Raw genomic sequence first — 25,812 nt, 5'->3', positions numbered from 1 at the left:
CTGAAAAAAAATATTTTCTCTGCCTGCAATGACTTAAAATATAACATAATAAATCAACTACTTATATTATACATAAAAATTATACATAGGCGCATATATAATACATATATGCCTTGATTGTAACCCATTCCGAACACAACACCAATTTTTTTTTGACCAAAAAAAGAAGAGTCTGTGTCCTTCAGCTAAAATTCAGCTCCATTAATCCTCACCCCTCCCGAAAACAATGCGCTTTATCCGCATCACGATAAACCCCGTTGTTTGCAATTTTTCGAGTATCTGCGACGCATCTGTAGCGCCGGAGTGTCCACCTGTTCGCTCGAAAGCGTGAATGATCACCAGGGGGTTAACTCACCTCTCAATGGGGTGCGCAAGGTTTTTTTTTCGTCTCTATTGAACGTCATCCCGCGTGCATCTGTCACAATCACTCGACCATTGTCAGATCCGAGGGGTTGATGAATGGAAAGAGGCCACTGGGCACGTGCGTCGCCTCTGAATCCTCGAGCCGCGGATGTAACACGAGATCACTATCCATTACACGATGTGGAGCACTTTTTGGGACGACTTTTTTCATTGAGGGTTGGGTTTCACACGGCGTCAGGCTTTTCAATGAAAAATATAACAAGTGGGTTATTACGCTTTTGATGGCAGAGGATATGACCATTTTTACGAATGAATTCGCAATGTACATTATATATTATATTATCATGGATATATCATGGATTTATTGTCTGCATTGCCGACATGCGACCAATGTTGAGCCGACCTTGGGCCAACATTGAAATTTAGCTTCATACAGTCGGTTTTTTTAGGAACAAATTAGCAACATACGCCAGAATGACATTGGCGTAAAGTTGGGCCAGCATTGGCCCTTGATTTTACTGTTATTAATTGGTCAATTTAGCTGATAAGAGATGGAACCGAATGAAAGACCTGAAATTTGCGAGGTGTAACGAGAAACAATCATTGAATGAATTTTAATTTAGGTTGAGTAATTAGGTTTAATGTAGGGTACACTCGCACAGCAGGAGATCTTATCTCCACAATCGTAATTATAACGTCACGAGATATATATTGTTGGGAGTATTGCATGCGGTCATTCAATGGTGAAATTGATGGCTGCAATCGATAGTTCAATAACGCTTGGTTCAGATACAGCGATTTATTAATTTCTGGTGGCGAGTGAGGGCCAATTTCATGGACAAGTTTAATTATTATTAGTGGCTCCAAATTTTTTTTTTCATTCATCTCATCTTTGATTTCGAAATTATTTTGTCTTTAAAAAGACTCTTTTAAGTACAAAAACCTGAAAGAATTATTTTTCTTAATTGGAAAATTAAGGTGAAAAAGGTTTTTTTTAAGAAGAGAATAATATAGGGAAAAGAGAAAATGTTGTTTTTTTATGGTTCTGCTATAAATAAAGCATTACCTGACTGACATTTTCCCAGGATCCTGAGTCATTTACCTTCATTAAAAAAAAATTTCATCACCCCACCTCAATTCACAAATTTCCTGAACCCACGTGGTCCGATCAAACTGAATTAAATGGGTCCCTTGACGGGCAACCAAACGAATTTATTGCCGATATAAACCGAGAATGAGAGAACCCCCGCCATGCACCAGGGGCCAGAAAAAAATTGTCTTGCTTCCGCAGTGCTGCTCACCAAGTACCGTGACATCGTTGTACCATGCCGAAGCGCAACAAGGGGGAGGATTTGAAAAAGAAATTATTGAAGAAGAATGCATCGAGATGTGAGAGATGCCGATGGATTGAATCGAAAAAGTAAACGACGCGTGAACAGGGTAACGGAATCGAAAACTCAACATTTTTCAAGCTATTCATTAATTTTCATGAATTGGAACCTGTAAATTATCGGTTTCTATCAATTCTCGGCATTTTTGGATCCAGAATTGACACTAATTGACGGAGAAATACCTGGGGGAAGAGAAAAAGGAATTTTTGGAAAATTAATGACTTGAGAATTTTAAAAATAAAGGGAGTTAAGAAAAATTACCAGATTTTTCTTACATTCTCTTGAGAGTTAATTACATAGTGTCATGAATTTATTAGCTCACAAATAACAACAATTGAATCTTTTTTGTTTGAAAATTATTGATTTTCAACGTTAATTCGTACGATAAATCGATTTTTTCTTCTATCAACAGATGAAAATAATTCGATTAAAGGAAAAATTGCTTACAAACAGAGAAAGTTTGTAAGAAATGTATTGCGGAATTAATCAATCACTGAATTACCTCATTCATTATATGTCGAAAATTCAGAAAATTTAAAAATCTCGATAACGAAAAAATTCAAGAGGATTTTTTTTATTAAAAAATGCCTGGAGATTAACCGCCATTGATATCGAGTTGCAGACGTGTTCCTGAAGTCCTCCAACGATAACTAGGTTCTAACAAAGCTACACCGGTGAAGATTGACCGAGGGGCAGAGACGTGTACCCGGCTTTGATAGATTAATGACGAGAAGAAATCCTGACGACTAGGAGGAGATAATGCCTTGTGAGAACTGCTGTGAGCCGCTGGTCCATATCCCACTGAACACATCGATCATCTATTCATGCTGGGACGTGAAACGATACTCGGAGGTACACGTGAACATGTCGAACATGATGTATCAATGCTCTTCTAGTTGAATTAGTGATTAAGATTTCATTCTGCGATCGATTTAATTCCCATGTGTTTTTCTACATTTTTTCCTTAATTGGATTAAAATGGGCGTAATGAAAATTTTCATCTCATGTGAATTTATTTTTTATCTCGCGTTCATTAATTATAAATTATTATTATTTTTTCTTCATTTATTTAATGGCTTATTAAATCAGGATTTATTGTGCGTTAATTTGTGAATCTCAAGATATTCAAAATATCGTGGGGTTTTCATTTAAATTTTAACGATTTCGTATTAAAGAGTTAACGAAACGATCTTCTAATGAATAGATTAATTAACGAAATAATTCCATTTCAGCAGAAGCCCAACAAAAAAATCGAATAAATTAATTTTTTTAATTTAACAAACCCAAATGAATTTCGTAACACAATACAAATTTTTTTCGCCGCAAATTTCTTTCAGTAACTTTAGCAACGAGAAGAATCGCGCGACAACAATAGCAAGATCCGGGAGTCCAATTAAATCTCCTGTAAACTCCTCCCTTTTCACCAGATTCAATTCTTTTTTTGTTTCAACAAAATCTTTTTTTGTTTGAATCCCCTCAGCGGGAACAGTTCGTTCGTCTTGTCGCAGTGGGCGGGCTTATTGTGGGACTGAGGCCCGTGCCTAACTCCCCGTGGAAGCGACACGACCCCGAAAGATAGGCAACTGATTCTTGTCGGTTACCTCGGACTCGGGGTCTCTCCCCCGTCTCTCTGATGAGGCAGTTTGGCACTAGATTTTTTTTTTCATTATAATAGAGAGAAGTTGAATAAAACAAAACAATGGCGAGTGACACGGTGATTGAGACTGGAACTAATTTTTAAATACTGTGAAGTTCATTAAATTTTTTTTTCTCCTTTCAAATTTAGAAAATTAATGAAGATATTCCCGAGAAAGATTTTATTACAAGGACTTTAGTTTTTTTTCATTACACGATATTTACATTAGATGTCTATAAACAATAAAAAATATCCAATTCAATTATTACGATTACGCAAATTCTATTAATTTTTTATTATCTTTTTATTGCTAAATGGAACCTCAGGTTTTTTTTCTCATTAGCAATTTTTATTGCCTCGATGATAGGAAAATAATTACAATTTAAAAAATAAAATAATTGGGTAAAATAGTAATGTAAATAAAAATATGAGAAAATGAAAAAAACTTGAAGAGAATAAATAGACAAAATTGACCTGTCTCACCCCCTCTTCTCTCTCCCTTTTATTTTCTCCCCAAAAAAAGCAGAACGACGATTGCACGCTCAGCCTGTAGATCACTATCGATGATGAACCGCATCCTTCTATCGAACATTTCGTCTTAGAAAATCACCGGAAACATTCACCGGAAATTTCTCGTCGGCGGTCACGCTTCATCTCCAGATGAACGATGAGAAGGAGGTGGATATGTGCACGGTATGCGGGGGCAAAACCGGAGAATCAAGATGCACTTGTATATGTCCGCGTAATGATGATTTTACGTGTGAGAGGGGGTGAGAGGGTCGTGTTGGACATGCGGTGAACCGCAGGAGCGATACGCGCATCCGCAGCCGAGGGTTGGAGGCGGGGGTTGCTGATTGTTGCGCGAGCGCCATTTCCAATATTTCAATAAAAAATTATGTATGGAGCTCTCTGTTCGCTCACTGATTACGGATTCACTTGGGAAATTTTACGGGACGGTATCGTAATATTGTTCAGGCGATTCGGACTTGAAATTACGGAATGTTCAGGAAAAATTTAATTACAGTTCTGTAAAAATTACTGCGAACGCTCTTCACTGCGAAATTGTAGAAAAATACGTAATTTAAACTAAATATTTCTCGCTGTGTGTTTCCAGAAAATCTGTGTCTGTATATAAACACAAATACTAACAGAAAATTGAATAATAATTGAGAAAAAAAATACAGTTTCAACGTAGACAATTTTCTCAACATTTCCGAAATAAATTCTGGGACTAAAAAAAAATAATTTTGCTAATGAAATATTCCTCCGACAATAATTTAAAGCGGATTTTCTAATGGAAATTTCACTGGAAGTGGTCACGTTATCGGTGGTAATTCCATTGACAGCTGAGATTCCCCTGAATAATTGTAAAATCGATACCGTTACCCTGAGCATTGACTAATTGCCCCCTCGGAGCCGTCGAATTATTTATTTTCATCCGAATATAAAGAATCCTAAAGGTTCGTCGTTTGTTGATAAAGCAATATCGTTATGACGCGGCATAATATGCGCATATAATCCACGAGGTCTCCCTTCCCGAGCCTTTGATTTATCACCCAGTGTACACCAATGGGTTTATGGCAAGAGCCCTCTGAATAACAGTCAGTTTTCGAGGCGGATAAAATCCGCGTCAGCCCCACACACATGCACAGAGGGGCACACAGTCGCCTGTGTATATTCAACTTCATTCCTGCCGCGTGCCCCGTAATTCTTTTTCCACCTTACTCGAGCCAAAGAGGATCCTGTTGGATATATTCTCGGGGCTCTGTGCGCCTTCGTGACGATCACGATGTAGAGGAGAGTACGAACGAGGTCATTCGACTCTCGTGGATCGTATAAATTGCGGAAGATGAAAATGTCCCGGACAATAAATGGGCATTAGCCGAAAAAGGGTCGTTATCGCGGATTGATTCCCCGAGTCCCGGGTAGAGAAGCCCTTTCCGAAGATTTCCGAAAGGACTCGGAGAGAAAATATCGGAAACATTTGATCTCGTTCTTTCAATTGAATAAGACCACAAGGGAAAAATGTAAAATAGCTAGGGGAACGTTAATGACAGGGTAAATGACCCATTATTGGGTCTATCTGACTAAACTAAATGACTCTAAATTGTTTAATTGATTAAATACTTTGAAAAATTTATGAAATTTGTGTGGTGCTTATACTTGACATTTTTCTCTTGAATTCGGAGAAATTGTAAATTTTCGAAAATAAATTTGATGACAATTTGCTGGAAAATAAAAGGGACATTATCGCACGAGAATATTTGCGGAGAGAACTACTTTCTGAGAATTACTCGTCCCATTAGTTCAACAATTTCATTACTATTCTCATACTTAAATTTTTCCGTTCTCCGTAAACATTAAATTTCCCCAAAAAATCAATTATTTTTAATTTTCCATTCCGTTATTCTCAATTGAATGAATGAAGAGATAATGAAAAAGGTGAGAAGACACTTTTTTGACATGTGAATTGAGACTCTGAAATATTAAAAGCGATAATGACACATCATTATGGAGGATCACTAAATGTCTGACGATAGCGTTGATTGGTGTCCCTGGGTGATTAGGTGACGATAGCGTCCCTATCTCTACACCCAGCAGTTAAAGCCCTCCTTCCCGCTCCCGAAAAAGCATAAAGACTGGAATTAATCATCGAGAATAGTTCCTTATGAATTTATATTGAGAGAAACCGTTGGAATATTTCATTCACCATTTGCCGATTTATCAGCCAACCTTTTTTTTATCTCACTATTATTTTATTTCCCATTCGTGTCACTTGTAATTCAGATATCTTTATACCTAAAAATGATATGAGCAATTATTGAAAAAAATATATTGATGAAACTGCGACGATGAAAGCAGTTTCGTACGTTTTTCATTGGGAATAAAAATAAATCTTGAAGTGTCACGCGCCGTATATTCCCCTTCATTATGAATGTCTCAATCGACACCTGTGCAGTCCGTTAATCCCTAAAAATGTCCGACAGTTTTTTTTTTTCGCTGTGAGTGAAGAGCTTAAGCCGATGCCGAAAAAACCTCGGTCTCCTCAATTTTTTGACTCCCCATAAGTTGTGTCGGCTCGTTAGTCCACAAATTACACGCGAGTTCCCCTTTCCTCTCACTCGAAAATATTGTTAATACACTGTTTAAGTGAGATTATTCCCGCCGAGTCGGATTACGGGTATAATCCAAGCGGGCCAATAATTTTGGCCTTTTTGAAGTGTGGATTCTTGATTTTTTTACTGCTTCATTTGAGGCATTCTGTTCAGGTTGAAGGGGAAGTTTTTCGTAATTGGAAATAGTTCGAAGAAGAAATTTTTTCCATTTTATTTATTTCAATTACTTTTGCCAAAAAACGGAAAATCGTTTAGAATTATTATCTTTTATTAAAACATAAAGAATAAAAATATTATGACTATTCATTTAAATCATTATCCTTTAGGTAAAACCCAAAACAAACATATCGCGTTTTAAGAAACATTTTGCATTAAAAAATGTCGTTCATTGCGTTTAATTTCCCCATCTCCGACTGCTCCAGATAATTACGTGATTAATTACCCATTCTCATATTATTGATGGCGAAAATTCTCCTGTAATCGATCGCGAAGGGCCCCTTCCCCTCGCCTGGGCCTCATCAGCACTCGATCGCGAAAGGCCCCAACAACTCATGAACAACGATAGACGCACGAACGAGCGTTACAAAGAGAGATTGGATCAGAGAGAACGGTAGGTGGTCCATCGCGAGTGCTCTGGCATCCTCTGTCTGAAAAATCTCGACTCCTCTTTTCATTCTATCTGCTCTCAACCATTCTCACTCACCTCCACCTCACAGGGGGACCATTGGCATCTTCCCAACACACACACACACACACAAACATGTGAGGAACACGGAACTCGTTTACCTGTAGCTGATGGTGGGCCCCTTTCGCTCTGATTTCCAATACTGAGGGGTTTGAAGGCGCAAACGGGAGCTCAAGCACACGAGAAAACGATAGGATATCGCAACAATCGAATGGGGGAGAAGGGGGGAGGGTAAGAGAATGAGAGAAACTAAAAGGGAACATGAATGTTCAATTTGAGCAATTTTTTTCGCGGATATTCTTTGTCGGATTTGATTTTTAATGAAATTGAATGGAATCGTGATTAGGAAATTCAATAGATGATGATATCTAATATTTATTACTGTTTGTGATCAATAATATTTAATATTAATAATAATAGTATTTAAAAATAATATAATTTGATAACCAATTTAATTACTGACCTGGGATTTTGCCTTGCGAGATCCTCAAAATTAATTGAATTGATTGGAAGACGCGCTGACTGGGTTTTTTTTTTTCATTGTAAAAACGAAAAAGGGGAGAATTAAATTTTTTCTTTCAGCTGTTTTTTGAAGAAATCGATTTTTCATCGGAATAAAAAAAAATCAGTCTTCAGGGGAAGAGATTTAATTGTACAAAGAGCCTCATCATCCACCAATGAACGGTACAGGTAGTGACGATGATGGATGGAAGCAAGCGAATTATTTACTCACTAGTGTTGGTGGTGGTTCGATCATATTTTTCATGGTGGCAGTGGTCATGAATCTAACCAGCCCCTGTGGGTAATAACAATCTCAGCCTTCCACATTATCCGGCATATCGTTCGTAACGTACGATTGTCTCGTGATCGATATATCCTCGACCTCATTTTAACTCGCAATTTGATTACAGAAGCGCAATTCAAATATTGAGTCATGGGATGATCGAAATTGTCGTGAGAACTGGAAGTTTATTTATTCCCTGTATTTGAAGTTAAATTCCGGGCGATTTGAAATCGTTGAATATTATCATTTTTCGAGTAATTATTAATTACAATTCACAATTGATCAAAAAAATGTAAGTATTGAAATTAAAATATTTAATCCTATTTTTGCAATTTTATTCAGCCCAAGCAAAGCCCCCGCGACATTTTTTCGCCTCCCAATGATTTCAAAATTTAAAATAATCTCTCGTTCATTGCCGCCTCGCCCACAGGATATTTCACCACAAAAAAAAATGTATGTAAATTCCTCGACAATTTTTCTAACCATAAATTTCATCAATTCCCCAGGCAAAAAAGGAACTGCAAACTGTTGAAATCCCTCCCAAGATCTAATCTAAAAAATCTCAGAATGTAAATAAAATGTTAAAGTGTTAAAATATATCCCTTGGCACTTGGTAACACAATCGTCCAGTTACGTATGTGGTGAAAAATTTATATATTCCGATCTACCTGTTGCCCATAGAGTCATTCCCAGCAGTCGTCAAATTCCCCCGAGTCAGACGGGCGTTGAGACACGTTAAAACCGATATTCGATGGTTTTTTTAATCTCCCGAGACAGAAATCGTAGATTCTGTTTAATTTATTTTTATGTACACCGTATCCCTCTGATTTTGACCTCTCTCTTCTCATCGGCTATTTCACGTCGCGTGGATGAGAATGAATCATCGTCCAGGTGCCTGAAACATTTACTCAGACTTCCCCGCACTCCTTCATCGGTCTCTCCGTTAATTCGTGAAGGACAAAAGCCACCGGTGGTTGGGAGATGAAAGTCGTACCGATTTTTTTTTATTCTTCAAATCATTATTTCTCTCCGGTCTTGAGAATGTGATCAGGACAGAAGTATTTGGAATTAATGAAGCCACCGGGCGAGTGGTTACCGGGACGATTTCAATTGATGAATGTCAATTAATGATGGGAAAATTAATGAGGGAATCGATGGGATTATTATTAATTATTGATTATTATGAATTGTTGAGAGTTGGAAATTTCTGTCGAAACGAAGACGATGAGATGTTCTGGATTGAATACCAGAAGAAGACAAATTAAATTAATTAATTTCATTAAATATATCCGGATAAGTAGCACATCATCACGAGCTTAACAAATTTTTTTTTTCAATATCACAATAAATAAATAAATAAAGACCACAACAGAGTAAAAGTGAGGAATTCCATTAAAAAAAAGCGTGAAAAACCTAATGATCGCTTTGATTATAAATTTCTCTGGGGGTGACCTCCCCCTAGAAATTATTGAATCCACCCTCCCCCCAAAAAACCAAAGAGGCTACGGTTGTCGGCACGAGCTGCGCAGAAATCCCAGCAATTATCTTCGATCCGATTTTCTTCACGCTTCTTCATCCGCATCAGAAACGCCTCGCGTTTTTGTCAATTTTTTTTTCTCCGTCGCGCCTCCTCCCTCCCCCTTATTTTCCCACCCTCCCTCTACGTGTCCCCCTCCCCCCCATGCTCCACGATTTTTCTTTTATCATTCTTCATTATTTTTCTTTTTTCACCTCAACTTGAACCTCAATACAAGCGCATAATCTCCTCACCCAGCGCTTGGGCTTCTTCGTTTCACGTTCGTTTGTGGTCATTATACGAGTGCGTTGAACCCCCCTTCATTCCTTTCGTACCGCCCATATACTTGTGTACATGTAGAGAAGCACCAAAAGAGCGAGGATGGGATGGGAATGGAAATGTGAGAATCCGAGGATGTTAGTTATGTATATTCACCTGCAGTGACACGAGCACGTGGATGAAAAATTGTGAAGGTCTGCGGCACCGGGAGGGGTTTATCACGGTCATCGTGACTTAATGAGGGGAGTTGGAGAGAAGGGCGAGTCCTGATTGATTAGAATTATCAAGAATTTCATTTAAGAGGGGTTTAAATGACTGAATGAATTTTTTGAATTTCCCTCTGACCGAGAACTTGAATTTCGGACGGTCCATACCAACGCTCATTGATTCCCCTAGTGTCGGGGGGGCCGGCCATTTGTTGATAATGAGGTTGTTATGAAAATCTAATGGAAATACCGTTTTAAATCATTAATCACGATTAGGGAGTGAAGGGACAGGATTTTTCCGTGGAAAGTTTTCCTCCAAAAATATATTTATAAGTTAAAAATAGTCACGATTTTATTTATAATTTCTTTGAACTTCTCTCTATCTGCGACTGTTGCATTAGAATCAACAAAATAACTCCCTTAAATAGATTTATTTCTCGCGCAAATCAGTTACATCAAACATTGCCCACTAGACGCGAAGGATGAAAGGAAACAAACTAGGTTATCGATAAAGCCGATAAAACTCGCGTGACAGAGAAGAGAGGAGTCGAGACGTACATCTAGTCACGTATCCAATATCACGTGTCGCGACTTCACGAATGAGGTAAAAAAGTTGGCGGTACTATAAAAAAAAAAAAAAAAAACTGCCGATTTCTAGAGAATAACTGAAACTGCGATGCAAGATCGATTTTATTGATTGATTGATGGTTTCATTCCGCCGATTGCTTCTACTACTGAGACAGGCTCATCCTGCACCTCGGAAATCGGGTGAAGTCGAACGAAATAATGAGAGGGGGGGGAGGGGGAGAAATGCAAGGAAGGAGAAAATGACAGGCACCGGTTTGGCACCATGCAGCGATCGTTAAATGGACATCAGATTAGAAACAAAACGATTCGAATTCCGAAAGAGGTCTGGATAAGTTGTCCCTCGTGAGTTGTTGGAACGAGAGGCGAACGAACCTGTTCCACCAAAAATTCACTCCTACGCAGGGATAAAATGTTACGTTAGGTTTTCCTGAGATGATGGTTTTAATTCACGTGCAATTATTCTGATGAGTTGGAGAGTAATTGATAGGGAAATTAATTTTTCAGGTCCTTATCGGACCTATACAGCACCGGAGAGACTTCGATGTGACCCTCACGTGTCCTTACTGTAACCTTCTTAGGGCGCCACTGACCTTTTCAGGACTTTGATAAGATTTTCTCATGATCTTTACTCGTGAGAAGATCGGAAAAATGATGTGGTCTTCATGCAAATTCCACAGGACTCCATAGAACCTTCGTTTGACCCTCTTCCATCCTTCCTATGCCCTTCATACGCCTTCTTATGTTTTTCATAGACTCTTGGGAAGAACTCCAGCTGAAAATACCCTCATATCGAATTAATTTAGAACATACTTATGAAGTATTGTCAAATAGCTCATCATCCTGGATCCCTCCATATTAAATCATAGAAAAAAGATCATCAGGCTCCACATATACAAATGAAAATTTCTCCATCTTTCCCACAGTCCCTCAACCATATCCCCATGACTGATATCGATTGGACGGAAGTCACAATTATTAATAAATTCGTTCCAATGAGACAGATCATTAATTATCCCAACAAGAATATTCCCTCCGTAATGATTCCACCTGTCAATTCGCAGTGCCAATGGAGAAAAAAAATTCAAATAAACACATTAATCTATTACTCAATCACTCGACCAGTCTCTCGCGTACTCCATTGATGATTAAAAAACGATTCTCTCGGTTCGTTATGCCTGTCAAAATAATTTCATAATTACCTGGTACAGAGTGACCATTAGTTTTTCATTCCGAATAATAGGGGAGCACTGAGAATTGGTCAGGGGAATGGAATTCCAAGGATTCACGACGATTTCTCGATCGGAGTGAATTCTATCTCTCTCTCGCCCCCTACCCCTGTGCTATCCTCACATTTTGGGTGTCTGTCTGCGACGCCGATCGTTAAACAAAGATCAGATTGGAGGGCTCTTGAGACGATCTGTGGAATTCGCAAACGAGAGATACATTTTCGGGCTCTCGAGGGATATTCTCACCAATGAGGTATTGCATTTTTTAAATTGTCAAATGAGTATAAAAAAGTATGAAATCCCCAACCGCAAAAATTCAGTTGCATTTAGTTCATCAATTCGTCAGATTAACTGTAATTAGTCTTTAACAATTCGGTATAATTAATCGATAACGATAATTAAGGATTGATTTATTTCACTAAAATATGTAGCGTCAGGTAATTGTTGGATTAATTAAGACTGTCATTGTTGAGTAATAATAATTAATCGGTGGTAAGAGCTCATGGTGAATGGAATAATTAATTATTGTCGTGCTAATTACTTTTTGAAAATTTACAGCATAAAAATCGAAATTATTTTATCCACTCAAATGATCGTTTTTTAATGCAGAATTTTAATTAACATAACTCGATTCAATTTTCATTTGATAGATCGGCCGTTCGATTTAAATGAAGATTATTCAAATCGATGATAAAAAAAAACTAAACTCAATGATTTTTTTATTTCCATTCATTCGGATGTTTTACTTCTTTTTCTGACCCAAACGAATCTGAGAGTCCCGCACACCGACTCGAAACTTTTACGAGTCCAATCGTGCTTAATTATTGGGCCGCTTTAACGTTTGCCCGGTGTTGCACGAAAATACCGGTTTCTCAGTTCAACTCTCCTGGTATTCTCGAAATGGAGTCTCAATGCAGACGCGATCGTGTTTCGATTCCCACCCCCCTCCTCACCTTTCTCTTCAACTTCTTTGATTCATTTTCGCCTGGCTTTTGCTTCATACAATTTTATCTCTTTTCTGATACATTTTTTTTATTCATCTCGGGCTGACGAAATGAAAAATCGTTGGGCAATTGTCGGCAAAAATTGCAGAAGTATAAATTGTTCATTTTTTAAGTCACAATAAATACACACGAAAAAAAATATTTGAAATTTTGTTTACGTGAGAGAGAATTTGAATATCACAAGTTTTATGGTTTTCAAAAAATTAAATTTATTAGTATTTAAACGTTGTCCATTAAAATTTATTAAACTTTTTCCTTTCTTCAAGCATTCGACTCAACTTTGAAAATTATATTCATGGAAATTATGCCCATCGCTTTCCAATATTAACATTCCATATTTATAAAAAGTGTCGACTACTGAAATAAAACGCCGAATACGCAATACAGTTAATTTTCCAAAATTCAAATAAAAAAAATCCCACTCCATCATCGTAAATAATCACTTGAAAACAATTTAAAATCCCATTTTCATTTTATTTTCATGAAACGCTTCTCACCGCCGTAACAGTTTAAACAGTTTAACATACCAATAAGTCGCATAATTTCTCCATTTAAAAAACCATCGATGGAAAATACTTCGGTTCTTCTCTTTCATCTGTATTAGTCCCTGCATCGATTAATACCTGAAAAATCCGGGAGTTGACGCTTTCAACTGCGCGAGAGCGTGGGATAAATGACGGACATCTCAAGTATGTGGGCAGTTTTGTCCTTTATGTCGTTCCTCATAATTCTCTTTTTTTTTTTCAACAGTACTCGCCTTGGGTTTTATCGAGCCCCTTCCATCCACGACGCCGGTGAATCGACGGGTTACGACCTGCGATCTTTATTTCGAAATAATACCGATCAACACCGCTTAATTCCCTCCTCCCCTGCCCTTCCCTTCTCACCATTGAATATAGACACAGACACCGAGGATACGAGACGTGCCCCCTTTTCTTTCGAAATTGGTAATATAACGGGCATTTTTTTCGCGACGGGGGACTAATACACTTTCCCCTCGTGATCCACATTGTAGATATGGGGAGAATTAATTTGTCCCAATAAATTCAACTTGACGTTGACAGAAAAAAAAACACCAACAGATATTTTTTACTTGGATAATGTCCTGATTTGGACTTTATCCAATGTCTTAAGAAAAGTTCAACTGATCAAATAACAAAGTTGATAATAAATTGTACTGGAGAAATCATTAGTGATTGATAATTATTCATTCGCTTCCCTTTTGGCTTACAAAGGACTTCCGTTTCTCCCATAAAATTCCCCTCCACAGTTACTTAGCGCGATATTAACTAATTTGCATCAATAATAGTTATAATTCCTCCCTCAATCATTTGCTTGTAATTGATATTTATTTAGAGGCATGGAAAGGAAGGCATTTAAAGTAAAGTAAAGTAACAATCAATTAAACCAATAAATCCATCAAGTGATACCTAATTCCCCCTAAAATCAATTATCACATCAATTAATCCCCACCGAAGCCGCGATAATCAATAAAACCGTGCTAATAAAACCTCCGCAATAAAAAGCCCTCCCCCTCCTGAATAGCCAATAAACAGCAGGAAGTGCGCCACAACATCCCAAACATCGTCTCTGAAATATCGGGTTTCTAACCTCAATTTAAATCCTCTCTCCCTCCATTTTCCAAACCCCAAAGACGTAACCTCGATTAATAGGACATCCTCACCATTCATTAGGACTGGGGGATATTTTTACATACCATATAATTATTTCTTATGTATATACGATTTTGTTAGCGCAGTAAGAACCATCAATATGTGAAAAAAAAAATTGATAATCGATTTTTCTCATGACCGGAACAATAAAAGCCTTTTTAAAAATAATTATGTAAATTATGTCTTCCAGCGCAAGTGCGAAAAATGCCCCTTTTCCACACGTATCGAACGATTCTCTTCATTTCATGTGGTAAAAATACGCGTTTCATATCGGATGACGCAATAAATCGATTGATCGACCCTCGAAACTATCGAAAAAATCGCTGGCTTCGATTAGTCATCGATAATGTTCGATTCTTATCGAACCGTTAATATTTCCAAGTCGATCGAAAGCATCAGAACGTGGTAGCATTTTATTGTAATGCTCAGCACAGCATTCGTTTCAATTTCGATGGGACTGATGCCTCAAGTGGAAGATTGTGGGCTCTTCGAGAGCTAACGGCACCAGCCACCAATGCACAGTAAACCTCAGTGTGAAAAATAAGAATAAAACGAGAGGATGGAGTTGAAAGAGGAGTAGCGTACACTAACCGAGTATAGGGAGTAAAAATAAAGCGTAAAATAAAGCAAAATGAATGTATAAATATCCACTAATACATTGACGATAAAAAGTGAGATTATGTTGCTTCCCCCCCTGAGGCAGTAATGCCCTCTCTCGTAAGTACAGGAGCAATGGATAATTGGTATCGTAAAACTTAAATGTAACCTGGGCACAGAGTTATCTGTGAAACGGGACACTCCAGTGGCACTAGCCAACGCACCGCTCATTGGTTCCAACATCTTGAGTGAAATGAATTTCGTACGTCTATCGCTCCAGTGCTCCAGGGCACGCCATCGACTCTCCCACTCGTAGCCGCCAGCGAGGATTCCCAAGATTTTCTGGTTGAATTAATCAGCGGTATGAGACAACTGTGTGAACCTAGTTCAATATTCACATAGGGATGGGGGTGGGGGGGGTAGTAGAGATGAGAAATATTACAAAAGTTGACTGTTTTTTTTTTATTTTCGGAATTCAATGATGGAGGGTACCGTTAGAATTCCATTCGGTGAACATTATTCAGTGGCATTTGGAAATAATAGAGATTGAGACGGGGGTCATTCGGTCGGGGATCGTGGAAAATTATTGATTGATTTCGTACAATTTTCATCATGCAATGAGCGGGGAAAGGGCACTGGAGAAAATTGACGGAGATTTTTTAAAAATATAAATAACTCCAAGTAGTCGATTTCTAAAAGGTTATTATTGACAATTATTAATTTTCAAGAGCTCCTTTGTTTTTACCAGATGCGTGTGAAAGAAAATCAATCACACATGTACGTGAATCCCACCCCAATAACGTCGGGTAATTACTTGCCCCAGCGTGATGCCCCGTCTTTTTTTATTCATATAATTAAGGGTCTAATTAAAGGATCTTGGCATTTTTTTAGCTCGACATTTTCGGCATCCCGTGGGGTTATCATAACGAGGCGAGCCACGGAAACGAGAATAAAGTTTAAAACGATGGGTGGAAAAGAGGCCTTGGCCTCTTCGGGCATCTCTCGTCTTCTTCTTCTTGCACTTCTCGTCCTGCTGGTACGATTTATCTTCGGGTGAGTCGACCATCTCGCTCACCAACCGCAGCAATCCACCCGTGTATTTCTCTTGCTAACACGGGAGATACTCGGTGCTCCTTCTCATCGCAAGGCGCGGTGTACCTGTCTAGTCAGGAGTATAGGCCTCATGAAAAACCCTACTGCATATCCCACTGGTTAAAGAATCCCTTCTCCTCCTTTATCCCTCTTCACTTCTGCTGACTCCCTTGTATCTACACTAGAATCGTAAAGCGAAGCTTTACGAGCCGTCCGAGAAATTAATACACGTGTCTCGGAGGGAACAGCAACGAGAATTCGGGTAACGATGTGTAGTGGGTGATATGAGCCTCGGTGAGATTAATCTTTTTATTATTTTATCGCTTTTCAAATTGGGAATTTTATGCGATCGTTGATACTGGAAATTCACAAAGTTATAAATTAATTAATACTATTTTTAGGATCCTTGGGAATCCTCCTGTCGCTAGATTACGTCGGAAATTTAAGAGTGGTGATGAAGGCAATACGGAAAAATCTATTGACATCCATCATCTCTTTTTTGAATTAATAAAATGTTAATTGAGATGAGGGAGTCTTAATTCAGGAGTTTTGGGAATCTCCAGTTGAGAGAATACCAAGACATCCTACTCACTAGACTATATGGGAAAGTTAAAAGACTCATGGATTTTTGCAACCGGACATCGGTGTCCATTGTCTACAAATTAATTGGCCCCTCACACTGAGCATTCAGTACTTTTTCTAGTGGCTAACCACTCGCCATTTATCCATGATTTATTTTGAAATAACAAAATGAAGAATAGAGTGTAAAAATTATTTGCATATTTTATGGCACAACCGGTCGTTCATTTAATAATCATCACGTGGATGACGATGGGCACCGAGTAGTTGGGTATGCAAAAAAGTCCCCTACCGTTGGAGAAACTAAACTACATAGTCTCTAACATCTCTCGTTACTCTTCCATCGGCTGACGTACCAGTGAGACGTGGGTCATTACGCGACCTACCCAGGTTTTATTGTTCGTTATACAAGTAACGATGGCGAGTGAGGGAGACGCTTTTGCATTTCGAATTGCAGGCGATCAATTAGCTCGATGGGGCCCGCCGGTGGCCTCATGGGCATCAGAGATAAGTTATTGATGAGAAATTTTTGATCCGTTGGGAGGGAATTTTTAGGTTGAATGAAGATTGATATTTAAGCGATTGAGGTGAATTGAGATTGACTGGGTAAATTTGTGGACCTCATTAATGTCGAAATGAGTGAAACTATTTTTCTCAAGATAATTCGGGGGATATGGTGGGAATGAAAGGGTCTGGGAATTCATCCAAACCTTTTAGTAGTCTATTAAATTTTCGAAATCTTTCTGGTGATGAATTTTTCAAACCCAAGTGTTTTGGGAAACGTGACTCAAGTTTTTTAAAATTGATGAGATTTTGAGGTTGAGACGTGGAAAAATCTCAATTTAAAACTTCAAAAACATCCTCTACTTCTTCTGAGATGAATTTGTTTTTGACAAAAATTTATTTTGAGCGTTCAGAGATAAAAAAAAGAGAAAAAAACATGAGAAGAAAATTTTTTTTTAATTTTCCCCGAAAATCTAAAATTCCTTTGATCGAGACCAGCCACCCATTAAATTAAATACTCCAATCAAAATATTTAATTGCAATATTAAAAACAACAAATTGTCGAAGTGTTTTATCTTCGCTCTTCGTTCTCCCGAATGAATAAATGTTAAAATGCTCCATGTGAATTTAATGAAGGCGGCATTGCTGAAGAAACTTGAAGACGATTGGTATCGGAGTTAAGGACCCCCGCAGCGCGCCCATGATGTATCGATTCCCATACGCTCCTGAAGAATCTGCAGGCCGGTCCTCAACCCCTTCCCCCCCGACGGCCATCATCATCGGACCCCGTGAAGTCAATTCCCCCCAAGTAGGACCCAATTCTCTCCCCTCAGAAACCCGAAAATTCACACCCCGAAGGGGCCCCAATTCAACTTTAGTGATACCCTAGAATAATTTGTTATCCCGACGTGTGAACGTGATGACCACTGTGAGAGGCTGAATAAAAAAAATAAATAAATGCTCATGTGTGCCACCGCCAATTAGTCTATAAATAATTTATCTGTACATTAATTAATTTTCACGTGATAATTCATTCGATTGATTTGTTCGCTTGTCTCACACTTGGATATAATTATCTACTAAAACATAATTAATATCCAATAATTCCTTTGATTAATTATTTTCACATCGCTTCCATAATTATTTATAATGCAACGATTATGTCATCTTTCCCTTATTTCTGTTATGAATTTATGGTGTCAGTTATTCTCCAAATAAATTTGAGAAAAAAATGTCAAAATTTGAATAGACAATTTCCTTGAATACTCAAAAAATTTATTAATTAATCAATTAATACGAAAACGTACTCTTTTTTAATTCTTTTAACACACGAAAAAAAAACCCGTATCTTCACATTCCAATGGAACAACAAAAAAAAATTTTCTCATCTGTGAAACAACATCACCCGTTCCTCCATACGTTAATCCGCAACATTACGTCGCCGGAAACTCACAAATTCCCGTGGAAAATTGCAGCAAAAATTTTTCATTTTTTTCCTCCGAGCTAACTCACCTGCCGTTGGTGTTAATTAGCACGAATTATCCAGCCTCCCCACGATGCAAACAAGGGTCGTCGTCCTCAGGGCAATTGAAACTACTCATACCTTACATACAAAACTGACCCCCCCCCTCTCCCCCGCCCCGCCGTTCACCGGAGTTCTGAGTACATCGACTACCCATGTACAACATTTTGAAATACGATACTGAACAGTGAATACGTTACGCATGGCCGATTGAACTCATGTCTGGCTAATAAGGATCCGTTTCTCCTGCGTTGTTTTAATTTATCGACGATTTTCTACATGACCGTGATTTCAAAGAATTGAATTGTCATGATTGAACACTGGTAAAATCACCTCCCGGGGGGCACGAATTACTGTGTCCAATTTGACAAAGGAGAAACAATTCCGGATGAAAGGGATAAAAAAATTGTGAGAACGTGGGGCACGTGAGTAAAGGTAACCCGATGAATTTGTTACGGATTTTCGTGAGCGAAATGATTTTATTGCCGGGGTAATAAATTTCACTCTACTGTAAAAAAAATTGTCAAAGGGGATAAACACAGGACATTTCGGATTTTCCCAACAAATAATTTATCAATTCGGCTTCAACATAAAAAATCCAACGACACTGAGGATGGTACCATCAGACCAAATATCTGAAGGTGTCAACTATTGAGCTATAACTCACAATAATTTAAACATAATATTATGTAAATTAATTGATAAATTTGAAAAATTTTCACCCAACAGATGCTCGCAGTGAAGGAAAATTTTCTTTCTCACAATTGTAAAGAGGCATTCCAAATAAATTGAATGGCCAATAGTGGGCGTGAACCGTCACGAATAATCGCCGATTCGATTTCGATTAATAACCCTTCTTTCCCTCCCCTCTCCCCCTCACCCCTTTTGATAATTCACGACGCTTCCGGCGTGACCCCACTCATACCCCCCCTTCCCCCGTTGAATGTTGCAAGTAGACATCACACTGTGGAGCAGTTGAAAACAGTGGTATATCCAGCGTCGAATCACGAATCCAAGGATAGAAGAATGAGAGAAAAAGGAAAAGAGAGATAAAAGAAATAGTAAACTCTCGCGCGATGCCGCTTAGGCCATACAGCAGAAGCAAGGGCATGCGCGCGAAGCCGCCGGTTAATCGCCAGTTTTACGCTTTTTACCACTGCGCCTAGCCTTCTTTCGTTCCAAGATCATTTTCCCACAGAGCCCCGCGGGGTCTCATCGGCGATTGGCTTCGTTGAGGTATCTCTCCTGAGGCGTCCCACCTCGTTTCATCTCTCTCAGCGAGTGAATTCTTTAAATCAGTATCTCTCGGTCTTTTGCCACTAGGCCCCGTGCAACTACCACCCGTTCCGGGCATCGCCTGCCTGGATCTCGTTCCGCTTTTCGCGATTGCGCACGAAAGCCCGACGGAGGAGGCTGTACAGGCCTGCAGGGAGGTAATCGCCAGTGGCCCCTAGGTACTGATTCGGTAGTAAATTATGCTGACAGTTGTCGTGTAAAAAAATATTCACCGTGTGCTGGTTGGGCTCTTTGTTGACACTTTTGTCACAGGGAATATGTAACGGCTAAATTGTCAACAATCTTCGTCATTTGTTGTAATTGTGGCGGCAAAAGCCGATGTAAAACAAAGAAAAACGTTTGTAACATCAAAGGAAATAAATTGAATACTGAATACTCAATATTTTTAGGAGAAAATGTTCGGTTTTTAAAACTCCCGCCACTCTCAGTCTCCATCTTGATGTTGTGCTTGAACTCAAAATGGCGGATTGAAATTCCCACTATGATCTCTTCGCTGAGGGATTGACGGATCGAGCATTTAAAAAGTAGCAAAAAATTTCCGGTTTTTCATTCGCTATTTCGCCTGTGCATAAGGCCCTGAAATATCGTCTGAAAAATCTCTTTGTTGTCCGCGTTACATAAAACGTTCGGAAAGAAAGGAAAAACAAGATCTGCAAAATGCCCACGATTTTTCATCCTCGGCATTACCTCCGCTGATGCACTTAACCGCGATAATTATCAATTACCAAACCACCGATAATAATGACGCTGTATTCTCCCGCGGTCGTTAACGATGGGTCCCATATCCCGGACGTAGCCATTGATAAATTCAAAACATGCAAAAATCGTTCAACCCGCCACCAGAAATGCGTAACGAATCGCCATTATTACTCCCGTATTCCCGTGCGATCTATCGAAGCCAGTGGAATAATAGAAGCTGGGGCCTGATTGGGCCCACAGTACTATATTAAATATTTGAATAAAAAAATACACACGAAATACTGCCAGGTGTGTAAATGCAAATAAGAGTTAATCGACGTTTGACTTTGAAAATCAATTTTTCAGGCCCATTCCTATTGATGATAAAAGAATTGTTCTTTGTTATCACACGCTATAATACAATAACATTGTACATGACTGCAACGTGATGAGGCTCCGATAAAGCGAAAAAGACAGAAATAATAAAGATGAAGAGAGAGGGTCTGGGTAATCTGTCCAATTATCGTTTTGATCAGCTACGTAGAACGTAGCGCCGGGGCCCTATAACGCCGGTGTTCATATTGCAATAGCCCGCGGTCATACACTCGCGGAAGGGCAAGCACGACGCATTCAAGAAGAGCGAGAGAGGGGACGGAGGGGGCTCCAGTGGCAGAGAGGAAGAAAAACAGACCGCGGGCAGGAGAAAGAGACAAGGGGCCCACAGCCGAGGGCCAGACGGGTCCCTCAATGTTCCTTGAGGGATGCGCGCGCTCACAGATCAGAGAGAAACGTCGAGAGTTTGCCCATTGGGCATTCTCAGCAACGAGTTGAACCAGGGAGGGCCCAAGGGTGGGCCCCACTTGGGCCTTGCGCAATAATCCTTATCCCCACTCGTTGTGCGCATGCCTCCACGCGATTGCCACTTTGTGAGTGCTCTGTAATGGCGCTCGAGGCATCTCTTTCTCCCTCTCTCTCTCTGTCTCCCTTGAACGTTGGCGCGGGTGTGCCTGATGGGATTCCCGGGGAGGGGAGGCCCTTGAGGCCCTAACATAGGAATTGCCGCTGGGCCTTTCACCGTGCTCGGGCCTTCGGGCTACGGGTCACGACCCCAACGTGGTCCACTACCTCGTTTATTTTTTCGTGTTTTTTTTTTTTTTTCCAACGTTCGAGGTCTTTTATTCTTCAATAATTTTAGGGCTCTCACTCACTCCCGTCGAGTGTCTTTATGACGCTCTTTCTTCTTTTCATGGAACACTCGCGAGAGGATGGACAGACAGGCGATCACGATCCTCGTTACGGGAGGAGTACCAACGAACGGTCGAAGGCGCTTGATGGGAATTTTTAGGGGGATGTGCGTTGAGAGAATTGGGGGTAGAAGGGTGAGGAATACGATAAATAAAGCCCGGATAATATGGAAGATTGGGGTATTTTTAATCACTGAAGGTTTGAGTAATTAATCATCATACCTGTTTCATGACGAACTGTCATTAATCAATTTTTGGATGATGTTACAGTTTTTATGAAATCCAGATAGCTGTCGACTCGGGTGTAGACATCAGGTGCTCCCATGCCGCAGGCTACGGAGAAGGATACGATGCCAACTACTGTGTTGTTGTAGACCAGAGGACCCCCACTGTCTCCCTGGGGGGTCAGAAAAATTATTAGAACACATGTGGTCGTTGTGGCGGAAGATGGGCAAAATTGTTAACTGAATATTTGCGAACATCTTACCTCGCAAAAACCTGTGCCGTGGCCGTTGAATCCACAGAGTTGCTTCTCACCGATACCACTGTTCAGGGTAAGACACTCCTCATTACTGAGTATCTTGACCATTCTGTATTGCAGCACATCCATAATCCATGTATTCATTCCGGGGAATCCCCAGCCCGACAATTTACCGATCACGTTTCCGGGGGTTCGATATGTTGGCAACGCAACTGGCGATTGAAGTTTCGAGGACTTTATCGTATCCGCTAGCTGAAGTCAATGGATTTACAAATGTAAATCTCACAGTTGTTGGATAAATCGATTTTTTATATTGATTATTAGAATTAAACAAACGAAAATTTGAGGAAAAACTGCGCAATCGGCTCTCTACCTCGGGCAATGATTTCAAAATTGAAAAAATCCTTCGAACGACCAATGAATGATCACGAAAGCTTCCGATGATCACCAAGGTTCTTCAGAAATTCGTCATTAGCGAGATAGTTCTATAATTATCAGTCTAATGACTCTCGATGCGACTCATTAACGTCAAATTGACGATCGGAATGTTCATAGGCATATGTTGCCTCAACTCACGGTAACAACAGCAATGTCATTGCGCCATCTGTCCTTGCGCCCAAATTTGAATCCCCCGTGAGGTGTGACTTTCAGTACAGGATGATGCTGACCATCGTGGCGCCTATGAGTTGCACCAGTGAGCACTGTTAAGCCATCGGTGTAGGGCGGCTTGCTCATGCCGACGAAGCAGTGGGCCGCTGTGAGGATGTGCCGGTTGGTGATGATGGTACCACTGCACACATGATGATAGCTTTTGAGGACGAGGGAGACTGTGTATGGAAAAGCACCGGGGGACGCGGTAATGCCTCCAAGAATCCTTTGTTGACGATCACTGTCTGACGAGGATGATGACAATAATAGAAGCGATGTAAAAAATTGCGGTCTCACGAAGTTCTGAAGTTTTGTAATTAGACATTTTTGTTTTGTTGGATTTCAGTTTTTTTTCGAGTAAGAAATCCTAAAGAGGAAATTTTTTAATGATTTTTGTTTTGAATTGGGAGAAATCTGAATGTCTGTGAATTTTATTTGAACTTAGAGCTTGCGGGACTAAGGTCCGAAGCTGTTGAAGCTCAGAGCTTTTTTAGGTGTTGTGTACCTGCTTTTACTGATGACAACAACACGGAAGTGAGGAAAAATTTGCCGAAAACTTCCAACATTTCTTCGAAAACAAGTCCAACTGCGGAGAATACTCAGCATCGGACTCTTATATTCGCCAGCCATGACCCAATTCGAAAATTCATTTCCGCACATGTCATGTGATATCAACGATTCTCGGTATGAGGAGCAAGCGAGAGCAGATAACAGGCGACATATCAGGAGCTGTGGCACCCAAAAAGATCCATTCGGGCTGGTTTTTCGGCGTAAATTTGATCGCGGAAGTCATTTCACGTTCCAACCCGGGGCATCCAGACAGGATTGGCCGACTTCTGGCCAGGTGTCAAGAAGGACGCTCCGGACTTTTCGAAAAGAACAGCGTTCACAAAACACTTCTTTGTATTTAATCGGACCAATTGAAAATTTTTTAAATATAGTGTTCAAAATCGTCGGCCTAGAATTTTTATTCTTTATAAATTTATTAATTCGTCAACTGGTTCATTTATTTCTCATTACATTAATTGTTAATTCTCACGAATTTTCGAACATTTTACGCAAGTATTATTTAAGAGAACATTGAATTTTTCATGAACTCAATTCTTTTAACTTGAATTCTCTTTGACGAAGTCTAAATACTTGTGCACTCGAGTGTAAGTGTCTGGATATCCAATGCCGCAGGAAATGGCGAAGGAAACTATCCCCACGACTTGGTTATTGTAGACTAAAGGGCTACCACTGTCTCCCTGGAATATAAAATATATAATGAGACTCCTACAGCGAAAAATTATTTACAAATTTTCCATTTCAATTCCACACGGAACGAAAAATGGCAATTTTTTTACTCTATGATTTTCTGCAATTTCATGTTTCAAGATATTTTTACTTGAGATTTTTTCCAAGAAAATCTCTACAACATTATATTTGCATTATTTTATATATTTATATTTACGTTGCAAAATCCTGTTCCTCTCCCATCAAACCCACACATCTGAGTTTCCAAAATACTCGCGTCCTTCTTGTTGCACTCATCGTTAGTCAGGACTGTGACATTTCTTTTCTGGAGGTGATCGGCTTCCGGTCCGAATTTCGTTGCAGATCCCCAGCCACTGAGGACAGCAACCACTCCACCGGCGGTCGGAGCCGTCGGGAGCCCTAAGGTCCTCACATTTTCGCTCATTACGATTGGATTTATCAACTGAAATGAGCAGCACACCCTCAGCCTATTTTTTTATATTTTTACCCAAAAATTTCAGTGACTGAAAAATCGTTAAAAAAATTAACATTTTTCAATCCAAAATTTAAAAAAAATAGTTTTTCTGGAGGGCTCACCGTGATGACAGCAATATCATGCTTCCACCTGGTGTCGGGCCCCCTGGAAAATCCACTGTGCGGCACAACCTTTTTCGCCAAATACAGGTCGCCATCGTTCTGTCTCTTCACCGCACCAGTGGCAATAGTCAGGCCCTGTGTGTAAGGTGAATCGACTCTTCCGATGAAACAATGTGCAGCGGTTAATATGTGTTTAGACCCGATAATTGCACCACCACAGAAGTGACCGCCGTTTCTGCGGAGCGATACGACGTAGGGAAACTCTCCCCGTGCGGCGTCTACTCGTGCAGGAGCTGTCGGCAGAGGATCCGTCACTTGGGGGACAGATTTTGCTGCGCGGTGAGAAAAATCGTATTAGAATTTAATTAGAGATTGTCTTCCTCGTCCAAATAAAAAAGAATTTTTTAATGTTCACGTTAATTGTTGCTTTTAATATTTATTCATTCAAAGAGAGGAAAATTATCCAGAAAATCGCGGTCACTGGTGAACTAGACTTCCTTATGAGGGGGTCTTGGCTCTAAAGTAATTAGGGCATCATTTGTTTATAATTGGAATGACAAGAGTGTATTCACCTTCACAGAAAATCGCCAGCCCGATCAGACACAACTCGAGCTTTAAAAATCCCAACATTTTTAATGGCTAACAAAACTACACGTGCAGACACTTCGACTGGTCTTTTATGAACTACTGATATCAGTAATATTTTCCTGAGAATTCTCGGAAAGCAAAACGAGATCAAGCTCACGCAAGAGGGTCATTTTTTTGTGGTGCGCGATAACGAGCGCTTGAAAATGGAAACATAATATCAGTGCATGTGCGTCCGCAGATGAGGAATTATTCATAAATATTCCAGACTCTTGAAAAATCGAAT

General features: G+C 39.6%; 1 protein-coding gene across 1 annotated transcript; it reads right to left on the bottom strand.

The window, feature by feature from the left end:
• Positions 1 to 15,089: 15,089 nt before the first annotated feature.
• LOC135162630 (salivary plasminogen activator beta-like) lies at positions 15,090 to 25,672 on the bottom strand. The gene is made up of 8 exons (XM_064121280.1): positions 25,514 to 25,672; positions 24,942 to 25,273; positions 24,562 to 24,807; positions 24,220 to 24,355; positions 23,037 to 23,452; positions 22,467 to 22,712; positions 22,202 to 22,376; positions 15,090 to 15,406 (listed from the first exon to the last, which is right to left on the bottom strand). The coding sequence occupies exons 1-7, from the start codon at positions 25,569 to 25,571 to the stop codon at positions 22,227 to 22,229; spliced, it is 1,584 nt and encodes a 527-aa protein (XP_063977350.1). The 5' UTR covers positions 25,572 to 25,672; the 3' UTR covers positions 15,090 to 15,406; positions 22,202 to 22,226.
• Positions 25,673 to 25,812: the final 140 nt, after the last annotated feature.

The sequence above is a fragment of the Diachasmimorpha longicaudata genome, chromosome 5 (assembly GCF_034640455.1).
Source record: "Diachasmimorpha longicaudata isolate KC_UGA_2023 chromosome 5, iyDiaLong2, whole genome shotgun sequence".
Lineage (NCBI taxonomy): Eukaryota > Metazoa > Arthropoda > Insecta > Hymenoptera > Braconidae > Diachasmimorpha > Diachasmimorpha longicaudata.
Note: the sequence above shows the minus strand (reverse complement) of the source record. Positions and strands in the feature narration are given on the sequence as shown.

Excerpts from the sequence above, each read along its gene's own strand:
- LOC135162630 (XM_064121280.1), bottom strand. The coding sequence starts at position 25,571 with ATGTTGGGATTTTTAAAGCTCGAGTTGTGTCTGATCGGGCTGGCGATT. Across the intron at positions 23,453-24,219 it reads CTTCGTCAAAGAGAATTCAA|GAAATCCAACAAAACAAAAA; the intron begins GTTAAAAGAATT and ends CGAAAAAAAACT. Across the intron at positions 22,713-23,036 it reads ATGACATTGCTGTTGTTACC|CTAGCGGATACGATAAAGTC; the intron begins GTGAGTTGAGGC and ends CATTGACTTCAG.